The 18,719-nt window shown below is 51.0% G+C and overlaps 2 protein-coding genes across 6 annotated transcripts in view; one reads left to right on the forward strand and one right to left on the reverse strand.

The window, feature by feature from the left end:
• Nucleotides 1–1,668, reverse strand: part of FDPS (farnesyl diphosphate synthase) — an 8,071-nt gene extending 6,403 nt beyond the window's left edge. The window contains exons 1-3 of one of the 4 annotated variants that reach the window (XM_080648681.1): nucleotides 1,537–1,645; nucleotides 464–686; nucleotides 225–387 (exon numbers count right to left, since the gene is read on the reverse strand). In XM_080648681.1, the coding sequence (XP_080504807.1) occupies nucleotides 225–387; nucleotides 464–663 (363 nt within the window). In that variant the 5' untranslated portion in view covers nucleotides 664–686; nucleotides 1,537–1,645. Of the gene's footprint in view, nucleotides 1–224; nucleotides 388–463; nucleotides 687–1,536 lie in introns of all 4 variants that reach the window. The other 3 variants (XM_080648682.1, XM_080648683.1, XM_080648684.1) reach the window with 3 other exon arrangements.
• Nucleotides 1–18,274, forward strand: part of PKLR (pyruvate kinase L/R) — a 27,020-nt gene extending 8,746 nt beyond the window's left edge. Inside the window, exons 3-14 of one of the 2 annotated variants that reach the window (XM_080648679.1) lie at nucleotides 923–1,013; nucleotides 9,089–9,224; nucleotides 10,188–10,370; nucleotides 13,081–13,172; nucleotides 13,272–13,403; nucleotides 13,509–13,695; nucleotides 14,049–14,319; nucleotides 14,425–14,575; nucleotides 14,871–15,023; nucleotides 15,115–15,281; nucleotides 16,197–16,378; nucleotides 16,962–18,274. In XM_080648679.1, the coding sequence (XP_080504805.1) occupies nucleotides 9,119–9,224; nucleotides 10,188–10,370; nucleotides 13,081–13,172; nucleotides 13,272–13,403; nucleotides 13,509–13,695; nucleotides 14,049–14,319; nucleotides 14,425–14,575; nucleotides 14,871–15,023; nucleotides 15,115–15,281; nucleotides 16,197–16,378; nucleotides 16,962–17,068 (1,731 nt within the window). In that variant the 5' untranslated portion in view covers nucleotides 923–1,013; nucleotides 9,089–9,118 and the 3' untranslated portion in view covers nucleotides 17,069–18,274. Of the gene's footprint in view, nucleotides 1–922; nucleotides 1,014–9,088; nucleotides 9,225–9,525; nucleotides 9,626–10,187; nucleotides 10,371–13,080; nucleotides 13,173–13,271; nucleotides 13,404–13,508; nucleotides 13,696–14,048; nucleotides 14,320–14,424; nucleotides 14,576–14,870; nucleotides 15,024–15,114; nucleotides 15,282–16,196; nucleotides 16,379–16,961 lie in introns of those variants that run through there. The other variant, XM_080648680.1, reaches the window with a different exon arrangement.
• Nucleotides 18,275–18,719: the final 445 nt, after the last annotated feature.

Raw genomic sequence — 18,719 nt, forward strand, 5'->3', positions numbered from 1 at the left:
ACACCCATGCAAAGCAGTTTGGATGGCCTATCAGATCTACAAGGTGGAATTGATGTGCTGAGGAAGTATACCTGTCCAGGCACAGGCCCCTCCAGAGCTGACCTGGCGTCACTCAGGTTGAAAGCCTGTCCCCACACCTGTCAAAAGTCCCCCCAAAACCATAGCTGGATCCCACACACACAGAGTGACCAAAAATTCACTCCCTCAAGTTGCAAATCCCTCACCTCCTTAAGCCGGGCAATAGCGTCTCCTGTATCTGGGTGCCCCAGGTCATCCTCAGTCAGCACCTTGACAATCTGGGAGAAGTGCTGGATGAAATGCTGCTTTTTTTGGTCATAAACATCCAATTTCTGGTCTCCATTCATTCTGAGGGAGGAATAAAGTACTCTGAGGAGAGAGAGGACAAGTCAGAAACCTGATCAGCTGCTCCCCTCCCCAAAGACCTTCGCCGCCCAACACTCACCGAGGCTCCTCTGTCCACATTTGGCACCAGCAGCGGACACTGTGCCATGGCCCCAGGACTGAGCCCCGGTGCACCAGGGAGGGCCGCTGTAGGGAACCCAGCCACCTTTCCTGTGGCACCCAGCAGGGGGCTGGTAGCAAGAAGACCCCCATAGATCTCAGCCAGCGGGACAGAGGCATCAAGGGGACAGGGGCTGGCATAGGGAGGAGGCACCGAGCACTCCCTGCAGGGACAAGCACCAAAGGCAGATGCATGGTGGCAGGTCCCCAGGTCACCCCTACCACCTCCAACCTTTTACCTAAAGGCCCTGGGCCCACCCTCTTCTGGACAGAACTTGGGCATTTAGAGAAAAAAGAAAATCCAGGTAACAAAAAGTATGGCTGGTGGCTGAGACTCAACTGATCATACTTAAAATAAGATGGCAAGTACTTAATGTCACCTAACTTTATCCTCCTCCAGGAAACCTCTGGAATTGCTACTCTCTTGGCTTCCCGGAAATCCTGAGTACAGTGAGAAGGGTCCAGAGTAAAGTTCCCCACGACTACGGACTGTAAGGATCCTTAAATCACCCTATTTCACAGAGATCAAAACTGAGGTTCTAGAAGGTAGGAAGATACTTAGGCAGTGGCAGCGCCAAATCTAGAACCTAGATCTCCCCTGGTAGGCGGGGAGGAGGGTGTGGATTTTCTGAGATGCTCCAAGAAGAGGAGCCGGAATCCCTGGTATTGTGGCCAAGTGGTCTGGAGCTCTGAAACTAAGCGTCCCGATCCCCACAGGGAGCGCTGGGGCTGCGGAGGCAGCCTCGGAGCAACACTGGGGAGTGAGGAGGGTTCGCAGAAGAGCAAACCTGGTTCGGGTATATTAGGGAGATGCCAGGAAAGCCACAAAAGAGCTCAGGAGTTTCCGCACCTCCAAATGGGTAAGCCAGTCAGGTCCACCGACCCTCCTTCTCCCCCCCAACACCGGGGAATCAGACGCAACTGACTGGGCCTCCTGGGCCTCAAAGCATCGTTCCAAAGGTAAGGCCGAGTCTCTAACCCCTGCCCTCGGTCCCAGTCCGCTACCACTCTCACCTGTTCCAGGATGCCGGTTCCAGGCCCAGATTGTTGGCGGGGTATTAAAGCTAACTCCCCTCCGCGCTCAGCTCTCTGGGTTTAGTAGTTCTCGATCCTCTTTCACTATGGACAGAAATGCCTGGTTAGACTACAATTCCCGGCATGCTGCGGGAGGGACAGACACCACGCGATCTAGCGCTGGCTGGCTGGGCGGGAACGAGTCGCGCTGATTGGCCGCTTTCCCTCGTATGAGCATGGGGCCCTGAAATGAGAGCCAATGGAAGGGCTGCGCACAGGGCAAAGCCTTAAAGGAGCGGGACTGAGGGAGTGGGCTGGGATGGGTTGGGATGGGTTGGGATGGGAGGCGGCTGGGAATTACCTCACCTTTACTACACACAAGTTATTATCTTTCTATGCAGCTAAGTGGCATGTTAGTACAACCCAGCCGACCAGCTTTGTCACTTACTGATTCTCTAATTTAGGCAAGTCATTTAACTCTCTGATCCTCAGTTAACTTCCTTAAAACTGGCTTTCCTCGTCTATATATTACCAGGAGGTAATGTATATAAAGTGCTTTAATGGCTGAATTAAAATAAGACTCAGAGTAGAAGCTAGAAGCCTCACCCCAACCACACTATGGCTTGATCCTGCTGTTTTTCTTCCAAAACTCAGTAACTTGACCCATCAGGTCAAGATGCCTAAGCCCTGGCCTGTGTGGCTCAGTTGGTTGGGCGCCCTCCCTTACACGGTGTTACCAGTTCGTTTCCTGGTCAGGGCACATGTCGGGGTTGTGGGCTGATCCACAATAGGCAGGGAGAGTGCAGGAGGCAAGGCGGCTGATGGATGATCATTGCTTTATTCGAACGTCGATGTTTCTCTCCCTACCCCTTCCTCTTCTAAAAATCAATTTTTTTAAAAAAGTCTGAAACGCCAAACCACCAAGGACAAAAATGGATTTTGTCATTATGGAACAAAAATAATTGTGCAAGAAAAATTTTATTGTGCAAGGATACTCGTTTTTACCATTGCTATTTCAACATTGTACTGGGAATTCTAGTCAGGGCTACCGGACAAGAAAAAGAAATAAAACACAGTCAAATTGAAAAAAGAAGTAAAGATAGATGTATTGCACAGACAATATGATTCTGAATATAGAAATTTCTCAAGAAAGCTACTAAAGCTAGTAAACAAGTTCAGCAAAGTTGCAGGGTACAAAAACAAACAAACAAACAAAAAAACAACCCATGAAAAAATCAATTGTGTTCCTACAATCTCAAAAAGGAAATGAAGGAAGCAATACTATTTACAATAGCAACTAAAAAAATAAAATACCTAAAAATAAAACTTAACCAGAAGGTGAAAGACTTGTACACTGAAAACTAGAAAACATTGCTGAAAAAAATTAAAGACCTAAACAAGTGGAAAACATCCCACATTAAGATGCCAGCCCTAGCTGGTTTGGCTCAGTGTATAGAGCATTGGCCTGTAGACTGAAGGGTCCCGGGTTCTATTCCAGTCAAGGGCATATGCCCACGTTGTGGAGTCGGTCCCCAGTAGGGGGCCTACAGGAGGCAACAGCTCAATGATTCTCTCATCATTGATGTTTCTATCTCTCTCCCTTTCTCTTCCTCTCTGAAATCAATACAAATATATTTAAAAAATAAATAAAAACATTTTAACATGTTTTTAAGTAAAAAAAAAAAAAAATGATGCCAGAGAGGAGGTGAAATTGAGATGGTTAAATAGGAATTTTGTTTAGCAGAGAAGAAAGGGAAGAACACACAGGTGCAGGAAACAATGTGTGTGCAGAGCCCCACACTGAGAGAGATCAAGTCATGTTTTGGAAGTGTCAGGGTTTTGGCGTGGGCTGAAGCATGGAGAAAGGGAGGAGATGTGGCTGCAGAAGTGATCTGGATTCAGATAGTAAAGGTCTCAGCATGCCCTGATGAGTCAGCAATGTCTTCAATCAGAGCAGGCTGATTAGACATGATTTTTAGACATCTTGGGCTGCAGTGGGAGGATCCCCTGCAGGTGGGGAACCTCCACAGTGGAGACCCCAGGCAGAAAAAGTCTGAGCAACTGATAAGAAGAGGCAAGCCACAGTCTATGTCAGTGAGGATGGAGAGGAGGTGGATTTGGAAAATGTTAGGAACCTACATGTTTTGTTGACTGATGTTAGATGTGGGTGGTGAAAGGTTCATAGTTTCACTAAGATGCAGAGAGAGTTGAGGAGGCAAACAGGGATGGGGTGAGGGTAAGGAAATGAAAAGAAGTTGACTTGGCTTAGTAGAAGGTGTACAAGAGGGGAAGGTGCTGAACAGTGGAGCATGACCCCACCACAGGCGTATGAGGTGGGCCATTGGATATGAGGGTCTGCAGCCCAGGAGAGAGGCTGGAGTGGGCTGGATCTTGTTGAATCACATTGAGAGCTAGGCCCCTAACCATTCATTCATCATTCAGTTATTTATTGAGCACCTACTAGGTACTAGGAATATAGCAGTGGACAAAATGGACAAAATCCCTGTCCTCTTACAACTGACTTTGTAGGTATAGTAAGAACACATTTAACAAGTCAAATGTGTGAAAGTTGAGCAAGTAAGGAACGCAAAGCATGGTGGGAAGACTGCAGTGTTGAATGGAGTGGTCAGAGAAGGCCTCACTGACAAGATAATACCTGAAAAGAAATTAGAAGGAAGTAATAAGTAAAGTATATGGCCATGTAGGGAAAGGCATTCCATATAGACAGAGGGAGGGAACAAGGAATGCAGCTGCCCTCTCCTTGTTTGAGAAACAGTGAAGAGGTCAGTATGATTGGACAAGTAGCTTTAAAAAGACAAGAGGAGGAGGAGGATTGAGAAGTGTCAGGGCCTTTTAAGGACTTTGGCTCTTACTCCAAGTGTGATGGGGAACATTAGTGGGTATAAATGGAGTGCTGTGTTCTCCACATTCTCACCCTCCACCTCCTCCTCTCCCAACCCCTCACAGTGTTTGGCTCTCTACTCGCCCCTCCTCTCATCAGAGTTGAGCCCTCTGCCTTGCCCCACAAGCAATTTAAAAGATGGGCAAAATGTAATATGCCTTCACAAAATGCTCCAGGAGGAGCCAGAGACCTGAAATCATAGATCAACCTTCACAGTAGCATCATCCACAATGGCCAAAAGGCAGAGACAGCCCAAGTGTCCATCAATAGATGAGTGGATCAACAGAGTGTGATATATACATACAATGGTATATTATTCAGAAAGGAAATTGAACCACTTCCAGCACAGCCAGGGGTGAACCTGAGGAGGGGCGGTGAAGGATTAAAGAAGACAGACAAGAGAATACAGTTGGGGCCAGGTGGATCACTGTGCCTGGATGCGAAAACAGTGACACAGCCTGTAAGCTGAAGCTTTATTTTATAGTCAGATCACACAAAGCAAAACAAGGGCAAGATGTTTACAATGTTCTTGTGAATTTCAAATCTGCTTCTTTCCTGCTCTCTATCAAGCTTTGTTTAGGCAGCCCTTGCTGCACACCCACCCCCCTGCAGCCCACATCCCTTAGCTACCTAGGACTGCAGGGTCAGACTATAAAGTCAAGCTTACAACCATAGCCTTTTGGCTATAATTGTGCTGGGAGGGCTTTGCCCTCCAAGCTGGGACTTGTATGTGGCTTTGCCACAAGTCATTCTGAGGCTTGAATCTCTCCACACAGAACCTATCAGAATCCAGATCACTTCTGCTGTAGCACTCTCCACAGAAATTCTGATACATGCTACAACAGAACCTTGAAAACATTGTGCTAAGTGAAATAAGCCAGTCACAAAGAGACAATGCTGTATGATTCCACTTATACGAGGTACCTAGAGCAGACAAATTCATAGAGACAAGAAGTAAGATGGAGGTTACCAGGGGCTGAGGGTGGAGAGTAGAGAATGGGGGTTGATGAAAATGTTTTAGAAATTGATAAACTTGAAAACGTTTTAGAAATTAATGGTTGTGCAACAGTGTGAATGTACTTGGTGCCACTGAACTGTACACATAAAAATGGTTAAAATGGTAAATGTTATCTTATTTATATTTACCACAAGTTTTTTTTTAGGAATTCTCTTTTTTTATATGCTTTTATTGATTTTTAGAGGGAGAGAGGAAGGAAAAAGATAGAGAGATAGAATTATCAATGAGAGAGGAACACATCGATCAGCTGCCTTCTGCATTCCCCTCACCGGGGATTGAGCTTGCAACCCCAGCATGTGCCCTGACTGGGAATCAACCAAGTACCTCTTGGTTCCTGTGTTGACACTCAACCATTGAACCACATCAGCCAAAGCTATTTGACCACAATTTGTTTTGGTTTTTTATTGATTTCAGAGAGAAAAGGAGAGGGAGAGAGAGATAGAAACATCAATGGTGAGAGAGAATCATCAATCTGTTGCCTCCTGCACGCCCCCCTCCATGGGGATGGAGCCCACAACCCAGGCATGTGCCCTTGACCGGAATCGAACCTGGGACCCTTCAGTCCGCATGCCAACGCTCTATCCACTGAGCAAAACCAGCCAGGGCGACCACAATTTTTTTAAAACAAAAAAAGAAACAGGACCCAGGCTGGCCTCTGCCTCTAGCTCCTCTCCGGCTAGTTTCCCCATGCAAGTTAGGATTCCACAGATTGAGTTCAGGGAGTCCATTATAAAAGCTGTGAGCAAGCCTTAATGGTTTGACTCAGTGGATAGAGCGTCCGCCTGCGGACTGAAAGGTCCCAGGTTCGATTCCGGTCAAGAGCATGTACCTTGGTTGTGGGCACATCCCCAGTAGGAGGTGTGCAGGAGACAGCTGATCGATGTTTCTAACTCTCTATCCTGTCTCTTCCTCTCTGTAAAAATAAATAAATAAGTAAGTAAGTAAATAAATAAATAAATAAATAAATAAATAAAATATATTTTAAAAAATAATAATAAAAGCTGTGAACAAAATTAAGTCCTCTCTTCACAAGCAAGGAGTCTGAGATCTAAGTGAGGGAAAAGGCATAGACCGGAATGTATAGTTCCATGCTGCCATTTGCATTAAAAAGGGAAAGATGTATATTGTTTATTCCTGCATTGTCTGTTTCTGGGAGAATACTTTCCTTCAGAAATCTGATAATTTGCTGAGGGGGACTGAGTGGCTGGGAAGGGGGATGAAGTTGGGAAGGGAGAAACGCTTGGCCTGTACCCTGTACGTCTGAATGTGTATATTGTGCGAAAGTCTATTCGAATAAGTGTAACTACATTTTGAACAAATTCTATGGAACTTTTGGAAATACAGATGCAGGGCCCCACAGGCCATGTTCTGATTACTGAGGTGGGAGAGGCGTCACCACATATGCACAGGGAACAACCTCTGCAGGTCCGCGGCCGTATCACACTGCCCCTCCCAAAGGTGTCTTATCTCCACCCAGACCCGCGTCGCCTCTCCTGCCCAGGAGTCCCGGCCTCGCCCTCCTGCCAGCCGCGGCTCTCGGCTCTCGGCTCTCGGGCGCCCCTTGCGGGCGGGCCGGCCGGCGGGCCTTTCCCCGGGGGAGGCTGGGCCGGTATTGGATGGTTTGTAGAATAAAGTCGCCTTAGTCTGGAGCGTGTGTGAGAGCAGGAGCAGGCGTGTGCATGCATGTGTATGTCTCTGTGAGAAAAAGTGTAGGAGGGTCATGTGTAATTGTGTGAGTGTGTTGTATGAGCGTGTGCTTGTGGTGTGTAGATTCTGTGTGTGTGTTACTGTTAGATGGAGTGTGTGCATGAATGGAATGGGGTGTTTCAGTGTGCGCACGTGTGTGTGTGTGTGTGTGTATGTGTCTGTGTCTGTGTGTGTGTCTGTGTGTGTGTGTATGTGTCTGTGTGTCTGTGTGTATGTCTGTGTGTGTGTGTGTGTGCATATATGCATGTGCAGGTGTCCCAGCACTGGGCATGCTCTTTCCTTGCCTTTGCTGGGCTCTGGTGTCACCTCCTCTGCGAAGCCACCCTGACCTCCCCTTCGCCCACAAGACACAGTTTTTCCTAGTGCTCCTTCGTGTCCTGAACACAGCTCCGTCACCCCGTGGGACATACTTTATGAATCCTAACTACGAAGGAACCCGATGGACAAAATGAAGTGACCAACCAAATAAGACCCGAAGCAGGGAGGCATGGAACAGACTGACATACCTTGATGTGGGGGTGGGGACGAGGAGAGAGAAACCAAAGAACTTATATATTCTATGCCTAGCCCATGGACATGGACAATAGGATGGTGAAGACCTGGGGGGGGGGGGGGGGTTAGGAGCTGGGTGAAGGGGAAAGAGGGGGGAGGGGAGACATCTGTAATACTGTAACTGCTAGCATTCCTGTCTCTCCCGTCTGGGCAGGGGCCTGGCCTTGGTGACCTCATACCCTCAGAGTCTGCTATGGTGCACGGCATGTGGTGGGGGCTTGTTCCATGCTTGTGCCTATGTCGATGTATGTTTGATGTCATGTGGGCAGTCACATGCGTATGTGTCAGGATGTCACAGTACAATACATAATGGGGGGGGTGTGGAGATCTTATCTGAAAAGCTGAATTCACTGGTTCTGTTTGGAGCCTGTTGTCTTTCTCCCTGTTCTCACCCACACGCCTCCTGTTCAGGGCTGCCTGACCCTGTGACAAAGTGCAGATTATCTCACATGGTCACTTGTGGACCCAGGGTCAGCCAGACTGCTTCTCCTGTTTGACTCGATTTCAGTCAAAGCTCTGTCCCTCGCCTGGATAGGATAAGGGATGCTTTGGGGCACCAACCCCTATTTCCTGTTGGCAACTTAGGACTTGAATCGCGGGAAATCAGTACAAAATTGGCAGGCCAACCTTAAACATCCCATGTCCCTCCCGACCTCCAAGCACAAGAACTGAGTCCCAGTCCCTGAAGGCTATCATGTTCCCTCTAGCTACAACTTGTGTCCATCTTTATGTGTTCTGTTTTCTGTAGACAAAGCCTCAGATCCCAAGTTCATTCCCCTCCCTCCTCCCGCTGTCTTTGTTCCAGCACGCTGATCAATTCCATATAGCACTTACACAGTGTGTAGTTATAGCTTTATTTGTTTGATACTTGTTTATAGTCTGTCTTCCTATCATATTGTAGTTTCCATAGAAAGACAAAGGCCCTGTCTGTTTTGCTCACCACTGCATCCTCAGTACCTGGCACAGAGTAGGTGCTCAATAAACATTGGAGAGTGGTCAATGAGCACATGGTAGCCAGTGTTAACATGCTATCAGAGCCCTTCCAGAGAGTCCCACCACACTACCACATGCTTCCCACCCCCTTCCTCAGGCTTCAGCCCTTACCCTAAACCCCCTGTTTCCCAGGGGCCATATCACTGGCAAAAAAAAAAATCTCTATTCAGGTTGATGGCAAGTGAATGGATTACAATTTATCAGGAAATATGGATGAGAGAGGGGGAATGCCAGAAGACAAGGGAAGAGAGCCAGTAGGTCTGGGGGAGGGACTCTGTGTGGGGACAGGGGCAGCCTACTGGGTGTGTCCCCTTTCTTCTCTCTGGCTCCCTTAGATAAGACCAGCAGTTTTGTTATCCTCTCGCCCTCTCCCTGCACAGTCCCGCAGCCCCAGCCCACACTTTGGAAGCATGTCAGTACAAGAGAACGAGAACACGGGACCCCGGCAGTTTTGGTCATGTATCTCTAAGTCCCAAAGGGACTTCGCAAAGTCCATCCTGATTGGGGCTCCAGGAGGTAAGAGGATCAACAGAAGCCAGTGAAAAGAGGGGGAAGATGAGGGTAGAAATCAGGAGTAGGGGTGGAGGGCACAAAAGATGCATATCTGCTGCTCTCTGGTCGGGGCTTGGGGAGGGTCAGTGTCTATCAGGGTGTCCCCTGCATTAAGCCATGGGCCCTGGGCTGGGCCTCTTCTCCAGCTCCTGGAAGGAAGGCAGAGTGGAGCCTGCAGCATGGGAGCCACGGGGTTCTTGGACTCTGACCCCTGGTGCACAGGGCTTCCAGTGACAGGGGAGGCATTGGTGACACTTTAACCAGTAGGCAGAAGTGACCCCAGCCCAGCCGGGCCTTGTGCCTCTGACAGCCTGACAGTGTGGAGCCGACCACCGGAGACTGGCAGGCGTGCAGTGGCATGGAGGGTACCACTGGCCTGAGTCAAGCTACAGGGACCTCAAGACCTGGATTAGGGGGAGGGGCTGAGGAAACTCAGAGGAGGGGACGGAGAAGCCAGCAGTTGGAAGGAAGACAACAGGGACCTTAGAAAAGGGAACTGGGTGATTCTGGGCCTGGATAATGAGGGGCTACTGTGGATTAGATATGGGGAGGGGGGGTGGGTGCTGAGGGAAGTCAGTGCCTGAAGGGTAAGAAGTCCAAGAAGTTGGGAGCTGTGAGTGTCAGAGAGCTGGACTTGGGCCTGGAGTTAGTCAGACCTGGATGTGAATCCCAACTCTGTTACTAGAAGCTATATGATATTGGGCAGTTTATTTAATCTTTCTCGGCCTCTGCTTCCTTATCTGTAAAATGGGGATCATTGTAGAGCATTTAATCATACCTGCTTGGTAGGATCCTTGTGACTATGTAAGATAATGTATGCATATTGCCCAGCTCACAAGAAGGACTGAGAGCCGAGGGAAGGAATGGAGGGTGTGCTGCGCTGAAGGGGAGGAGAGGCAGGTGCCCATGCAGCCTCCTTCTCTGCAGGGCCAGCAGGGTACCTTCGGCGGGCCAGTGTGTCCCAACTGACCCAGGAGCTGGGCACTGCCTTCTTCCAGAGGCAGCAGCTGTCAGCTGCGATGGCAGACACCTTCCTGGAACACCTCTGCCTGCTGGACATCGACTCGGAGCCCATGGCTGCTCGCAGTACCAGCATCATTGCCACCATTGGTAAGCACCCTCCTGCCCCCGCAGTATCACAGGGCTTCTTGGGTGTTTCTTAAGGTGCTTCTCCATCTTTTGTCTCCTTTGAGACTTCTCCATGTTTGACAGAGTCATTCATTCAGCAAATATTTGTTGAGCACTTGGTAGATAAGGTTTGGGCCTTGGGAGTTAACCAGTGAAATAAACAAAGATCACTAACTACCCTTGGGGAGCTGACAATCTAGCTGGGTGAGACAGTAAATGGTAAATACAACCAATTACTTAGGATGTTAGAAAGTTATCAATATTATGGAAAAAAAACAGTAGAGCATGACATGCTCCTACTTATGTTTTAATAGAACCACCCTGGCTGCTGTACTGAAAGTAGATTGGAGGCGGGGTGGGGGCTGCTCATGCAGCATTTCTGGGTCAAACCAGATGATAATGGAGGTGGTGAGAAGTGATCAGAGTCTACTGAATGTAAACTGTGATTGAAAAATAAGTCCTGGCCAGTTTTCTCAGTGGTTAGAGAGTCAGTCAGCCCAGGGACCCAAGGGGCCACGGTTCGATGCCCAGTCAAGGGCTCCTTCCTCCAGGCGACCAATCCATGTGTCTCTCCCGAGGGTGTTTCTCTCTGTTTCCCCCACCTCCCTGCCTTCACACTCTCTCTGAAAGGGTCCATGGAAAAAATATCCTCAGGTGAGGATTAACAGAGAGAGAGAGAGAGAGAGAGAGAGAGAGAGAGAGAGAGAGAGGAGAGAGAGAGAGAGAGAAGAGAAAAAGATTTAAATTTAAAAAAATTGATCAGATTCTGAATGCATTTTGAAGGATTTCTCAATGGATTGGATGTGGGGTGGGATGAGGATGAAAAAGTAGTCAAGGATGACTCCAAGTGTTTGGGTGTGGGAACTAGAAAGATGCATTCATTATCAACTGAAAGACTGGTGGAGAGGTGTGGGGGAGGAGATCAGGTGTTTGGTTGGGGGAAAGTTGAATTTGAGATGCATATTAGACATTCAAGTGTGATCCAGAGTAGGCAATCAGATACACACAACTCTGGGTTTGGGAGAGAGGTCTGAATTGGAGATATAAATTTGGGATACAAAATTGGAGATATAAATTGTCAGCATATAGATGGTATTTAAAGCCACAAAACTAGTTGAGACCACCAAGGGAGTGAAGGTGAAATGACAAAGAAGAGAATGGGACATCTAATGTTAAGGGGAAGCAGCAGCAAGTGAGGCTGAGGAGAGCCAGTGAAGTGGGAGTGAATCAAGAGAGTGCGGTGTCCCAGAGGCCTAGTGAAGAAGGTACGTCAAGGACATGCAGCCAATGCTGCCGATGGGCCAGCTAGGATGAGGACTGAGAACTGACTATTAGATTTAGCAAAAACACGGAGCTTCTTGGTGACCTTAACAAGAACAGATGCAGTGGAGAGATGGGGGCGAACAACTGACTGGTGGGGGTACAAAGTATAGGGGGTGGGGAACTGGAGGCAGCAAGTACAGATAACTCTTACAATGAGTTCTGCTGCAAAGGAGAGCAAAGAAATAGGACTGTAGCCTGGCCCACGTAGCTCAGTGGTTGAGAGTCAACCTTTGAACCAGGAGGTCATGGTTTGATTCCCAGTCAGGACACATGCCAGGGTTGCAGGCCCCATCCCCAGTATGGGGTGTGCAGGCAGCAGCCAATCAATGATTCTCTCTCATCATTGATGTTTCTATCTCTCCCTCCCTTTCCCTTCCTCTCTGATTCAATAAAAATATATAGAAAATAAGTAAGACTGTAGCTGGAGGGAGAACTGGGAATATATATTTTTAAAATACATTTTTATTGATTTCAGAGAGGAAAGGAGAGGGAGAGATAGAAACATCAATGAGAGTGGCCCAGCGACATGGCTCAGTGGTTAAGCATCAACTTATGAATCAGGAGGTCACGGTTCAATTCCCAGTCAGGGCACATGCGTGGGTTTCGGGTTTTAACCTCCTGCATGCCCCACAATTATGAGAGAGAATGAAAAGAATCACTGATCGGCTGCCTCCTGCACGCCCCCTACTGGGGGCCAGTCCCCCCCCACCCCCATGTGCTCTGACCTGGTTCATAAGTCCATGCTCAACCGCTGAGCCACATGAGCGGGGCAAGATAATTTTTTATCATGAAAGAAATAACAGCAGGTTTACATGCTGATGAGAATGAGACAATTAAAAGGAAAACACTGATGACAGAGAGGATTGTAGAATGGCTAAGTCTTTGAGCAGGTGATCAGGAGGAAACCTAATGTACAAGTAGGTAGGCCGGAGAGCTTGGCCAACTGGCTCTTAGTTACACAGCTAGCTGCCCTGTCAGAGAGCAGAAATGGGGTAGAATTCAACTCTCCTCAATCAAAACGAGGCCTATCAGCTCTACAGCCCCAAATGCCCTCACCTGGCACCCATCCCTTGCTGTCCCCCTCATACGCTGAGGTCACACCCACACTGCAGCACTTACATCACTCCAGGCACGGTTGCCTCAGACCTGGCCGAGGACCCTCCCCTGCACGCCCCCCGCAGTGATGCCTCCCCAAGTTGTTGGCTGGAGAGGGAAAGGGAGTTTCTGACTTATGAGCAGGGGTTGGTCAGGGACTAAAGGTCAGGTAACAAGACTTCTGTGGCACGCGGCATCTCTGAGGGTGGCGGCGGTGGCTGGCTGTCTCTCGGATTTGGGGAGAAAGTGGTCCGAGCGGGATCTCTGGTTGCAGGGCCGGCATCGCGCTCCGTAGAGCGCCTCAAGGAGATGATCAAGGCCGGGATGAACATTGCGCGACTCAACTTCTCCCACGGCTCCCACGAGGTTCGGGATGGGGTCGCAGGAGGCGGCGGGGCTAGAAGATGCCTCCGGGTCGCGGCCACCTTCCCCTGAAATCCCCACTCGGTTCGGTTCTGTCCCCAGTACCACGCTGAGTCCATCGCCAACGTCCGGGAGGCGGTGGAGAGCTTTGCAGCCTCCCCGCTCAGCTACCGACCGGTGGCCATTGCTCTGGACACCAAAGGCCCAGAGATCCGCACTGGGATCCTGCAGGGGGTGAGAGGCGCTGGGGCTGGGCGGGTCCGGGCGGAGGGGCGCGCTGGCAGTGCCCGGGGCGGGCGCGGGGCGGGGCCGCACTCAGGACGCTGGCTCCGCCCGCAGGGCCCCGAGTCGGAGGTGGAGCTGGTGAAGGGCTCGCAGGTGCTGGTGACCGTGGACCCGGCGTTCCGGACGCGGGGGGACGCGCACACCGTGTGGGTGGACTACCCCAACATCGTCAGGGTCCTGCCGGTGGGGGGCCGCATCTACATCGACGACGGGCTCATCTCCCTGACGGTCAAGAAAATCGGTGCGGACGCGCCTCCCGCCCGGGCCGCGCGGAGCTGGGCGCACCTCCCCTCCGGCTCCCGCACTCGCCCCGCACGCCCACCACCTCCCCAGGCCGGCGTCCTTACCCCCGGTCCCGGGAGCCCCGCACCCATACTCCTAGGCTCCCCTGCTTGGGGCTGGACTGGCGGGCCGTTGTTTCTTCCACAGACTTCCGCCCGAGGCCTACACTGTGCGGAGCCCAGGCCGAGGGCGGACAGACAAACAGAATAGGACGTGGACCCTAATCTCCTGAGGGGCCAGTCCCCTGTTCCCTAGTCCGTGACGCTGCCCCGGCCTCCCCCTGACCGAGGCTGGCCCTTTCCGTGCCCACAGGCCCAGCGGGGCTGGAGACCGAGGTGGAGAACGGCGGCGTCCTGGGCAGCCGGAAGGGCGTCAACTTGCCGGGCACCCAGGTGGACCTGCCCGGGCTGTCCGAGCAAGACTTCCGGGACCTGCGCTTTGGGGTGGAGCATGGCGTAGACATCGTCTTTGCCTCCTTTGTGCGGAAAGCCAGCGACGTGGCTGCAGTGCGGGCTGCTCTGGGGCCTGAAGGACAGGCCATCAAGATCATTAGCAAAATCGAGAACCACGAAGGCGTGAAGAAGTGAGGCTTGGCCTTTGCCCCTAACTGGCCCTTAACCAGCCCGTAGCTCCTCCTCTCCCTGGCATCTCCTGGCTCTTCCCAGCCCTGACTCCCCCAACTGCCCAGGTTCGATGAAATCCTGGAAGTGAGCGATGGCATCATGGTGGCGCGGGGTGACCTGGGCATCGAGATCCCAGCTGAGAAGGTTTTCCTGGCTCAGAAGATGATGATTGGACGTTGCAACTTGGCCGGCAAACCAGTTGTCTGTGCCACACAGGTCTGGAGTGGGCCGGGAGAGGGCTGGGCACGCTGGGTTTGGGGACACCGAGAGTGAGTACCTGCACCTTAGGTCTATAGCACGGTTTGCTGTCCCGTGTTTGATCCTCAAACAATGAAGTCAGGAAGAGATACCGTGACCTCCATTTTCAGATAAGGAAACGGAACTGCCAGGATGCCACAGTCTGTGACGGTGACCCTGGCCTTCAGGGCACGCTGAGAATGTGGATGTCAGAGAAGTAGCTTCCCTGATCAGAGTGTGACTCCTACAGCTCTGACATCCAGATGTCCCCCAGATGCTGGAGAGCATGATTAGTAAGCCCCGGCCAACTCGGGCAGAGACGAGCGACGTGGCCAATGCCGTGCTGGATGGCGCAGACTGCATCATGCTGTCGGGGGAGACGGCCAAGGGCAGCTTTCCGGTGGAGGCCGTGATGATGCAGCACGCGGTAGGAGCTCATGATGCAAGGAGATGGGCCGGACAGCCAAATGCCTGCCAGTCCCAGTGCCCTGTCCAGCCTGACCTCCTGGTGCCTGCAGATTGCCAGGGAGGCAGAAGCCGCAGTGTACCACCGGCAGCTGTTCGAGGAGCTGCGCCGGGCTGCACCACTGACCCGTGACCCCACTGAAGTCACTGCCGTTGGTGCTGTGGAGGCTTCCTTCAAGTGCTGTGCTGCTGCCATCATCGTGCTGACCAAAACTGGCCGGTGAGGGGGACACGGGAATACCAACACGAGCCTTTGGGTCAGGGGCCACAGGCTTGGGTTCTGTCTTGTCATAAGAGATGAGGAGTATCATGCTGGGGCAAGAGGAGGGGTAGCTATGAGATCTGGAGGCCAGGAGAGGATCTTGGAGCTCACCAGGATAGGTGCCAGTGAGCTCCAGGGGACAGAGGGGAGGTGGCATCACTGGAGCATTGGTTTCCAGACCCTTCGGGCTCCTAGTGCTCAGAAGCAAGTCCTTTGCATTTAAATAATTTTTAAAATATATTTTTATTGATTCAGAGAGGGAGGGAAAGGGAGAGACAGAAACATCAATGATGAGAATCATTGATTGGTTGCCTCCTGCATGCCCCCTACTGGGGATCAAGCCTACAATCTGGGCATATGCCCTGACCTAGAATCAAACCGTGACCTCCTGGTTCATGGGTCGATGCTCAACCGCTGAGCCACACTTGCTGGGAACAAGTGTTTTGCATTCAGCCCACAGTCTTACACTGCTGGGCCCAGGTCTGAGTTCAAGACTTTGCTGTGACATGACACCTTGGGTAAGTCACCCAGGCTCTACCGTATAAGCCTCTGTTTCTTCAGAGACATTTGTAAGTTAAGCACTACTAGTATACTATAAAGGTATCTTCTCAGAAGGGTTTTGTTTCTCAAAGAGGTTTTTCCTGAACTATTCATTTGATGTACCCTTTATTATTTCATATCTTCTTTGTGTGGTAAGAAGGGAAGGCATTCTTATACCCACTTTATAGATGAGATAAACCAAGACCCAGAGAAATAGGACTGACCCAGCTTGGGTCACACAACTTGTTGGTGACACCTGGAACCAGAACCCAAACTCTAGTTTCTGACTTAGCACTCTCACTGTTCTGAGCTGACCTTCTCTGCCTCCTTCAGCTCAGCCCAGCTTCTGTCTCGGTACCGACCTCGGGCAGCGGTCATTGCTGTCACCCGCTCTGCCCAGGCTGCCCGCCAGGCGCACCTATGCCGAGGAGTCTTCCCCTTGCTGTACCATGAACCTCCAGAGGCCGTCTGGGCAGATGATGTGGATCGCCGGGTTCAATTTGGCATTGAAAGTGGTGAGTCATCTAGACTTCCTCCCATCTACCCCTGGATTTGTATCGTGAGCACTCCCAACCCCACTTCCCACACCCACCCAAAGGGCCTAGATTTACTCTGTGAGGTTCACTAAGATTCAGAGATGTTTTGGCCTCCATGGACATGCTGGGGGAGGAGGCAGACGGAGAGAGATCAGGGCCTTCCCTAACAAGTCAACCCCGCTGTTGCCTGCATCAGGTGGTAGAGCCTGGTGTGATTTAAGAAGCAGGCGGTGACAGGAGAAAGGGGACCCAGTCCCCCCCAACTGGAAAATCTAATTTAAAACTGGCTATGATCACACCCCACCTCTTCCTATTGGCATAGCAACACGGGTGGATAGACTTGCTGCTTAGCAACACACCCCATACCACCCACAGACACACCTGCAATTCAATATACCGCAGTGGTCTCATCTCTGTGGTGCTACCTGAGGTGCACATTGTAGTTTAGCCTCAGGCCTCTCATTGCTACCGGGTGGCCTTGAGGTTGAAGGTGGTGGCTGGTTCTCATGACAGGGCTGACCTGGGTCCCTCAGTGGCTGATTGTCATCTTCCCTTCCCCCAGGAAAGCTCCGTGGCTTCCTCCATGTTGGGGACCTGGTGATTGTGGTGACAGGCTGGCGACCTGGGTCTGGCTATACCAACATCATGCGAGTGCTAAACATATCCTGAGATGCCCCTCCCCTTCTGACCCAGCCAGCTCTGGACCCCATCCCTCCTCCCCGTTTCCCCCACTCCATGCCCCCACACTCTTCATCTGTCTTCTCTACTCCCGTCCTCCCTACCCGAGGCCACATCTGCCATCTGCCCCATTCCAGGGTGCCCCCCCCGCCTCCCCATTTCACACAGGCCCTAAAAATCTGTCCAATTAAGCACTGGCCATCCGGTAGCACCAATCATACTATGCCTGCACCCAATGCTCTGAGCTGGACCCTAAGATGCTCAGAGACTTTAATCCCAGCTTAACTGGTTAATTGTATTTCCCCAGGCTTCTCACACCTGGAGGTAGAGGAGAGGGGAACAGAGCAATCACGTCCATTTTAGAAATATTTCATATCCATGCAGACTGATATTCTCATATGTGGCCTTTATGGTCATCTGAGTATCTCCTGAGGAGAGTGCCACCTCTCCCTTCATTGTAACTAACAGTAATATCAAAGCCCCACTCTTGGGGGAAGCCTGGATAGATGGATGCTGGGGAGCACATCCACCATCGTCTTCAGCACCTCTCTGGGATTGCAGACCACTCCCTGGCTGCTCTCAGGGCCATCTCACGCCTTGCTGGGTGAGTTCCCTTCTGCACCCAGAAATTCCTTCATGCCCACGTTGTTTCCACACACAAACTAGGAGCCAAAGCGAGTGTCTCTATTTTCTTTTTTAAACCCAGCTGTTTTGAAGCAATTATAAAACTCCCACATACCCAGAAGCCCAGAACTCCCTACGCAGGAGAGACAGTTGGGGCCCTGGTCCCACATTCTTCGATGCTATAGAGTAGGCATGGAGACACGGGTGGGGTAAGGGGTTTCTCTTGTCCCTGAGAAGGCAGAGGTGCTGGCGAGGCTGCCCTTCCCCAGGCTCAGATCCCTCGGGTCCTCCCCTTACTCTTGTACCAACAGCGAACTCAGTAGGGATAAAAAACAAACAAAAAAACTAAAAAGAATAGCCCCCCACCTTCCACTTCAGGTGGCCCTTGTGCCCCTACCTAGATAGGGAGAGTGTTCCAGTATTGCTGCCGAGGGAGTTGGACAAGGACCACAGGAACTGGCGGCGGGGGGTGCGGGGGCTGTCCCTTCCTGTCTTCCTCCCAGGCGGAGGGGGAGGGATGGATAAAGAAATGGGTGAATAAAATGAATTGATAATAAATAAAATTAGCAAATGAATAAATATAATGATTAAATAATTGAATAAATAAGGGAAGAAGGAAAGAAAAAGTGCCACCTAAGGATTCAGCCACTTCCCCCTCACCTGGGGGATCTAGGCTGGTACACTAAATAAGGAGGTGCTGAACATCCCTTAGCTTCAAGGGGGACACCAGTGGGGCAGGGACACAGGGAGGGCGTGGCTCCCCGTTTACAAAGAGACAGTTCTACCAGAGACGGTGCAGGGAACTTGGCAGGAGACGTGTTCCCACCCAGGGGGTGTAGATAGGGAGGTCCTGCACCTGGCAGTGAAGGTGGATGCCCACACTGGTGACCCTAAACATCTGTTGACAGCATGAGGCCAGCTATGCTAGGAGGACAGGAAGATAACCCCTCCAGGCAGGCCCTGCAGGGTCATGGACAGAGAAACAGACATCTGGTTCCTTGGCAGTGATGGCAGTGGC

Source organism: Plecotus auritus (assembly GCF_963455305.1).
Source record: "Plecotus auritus genome assembly, chromosome: 12".
NCBI classification, from domain to species: domain Eukaryota; kingdom Metazoa; phylum Chordata; class Mammalia; order Chiroptera; family Vespertilionidae; genus Plecotus; species Plecotus auritus.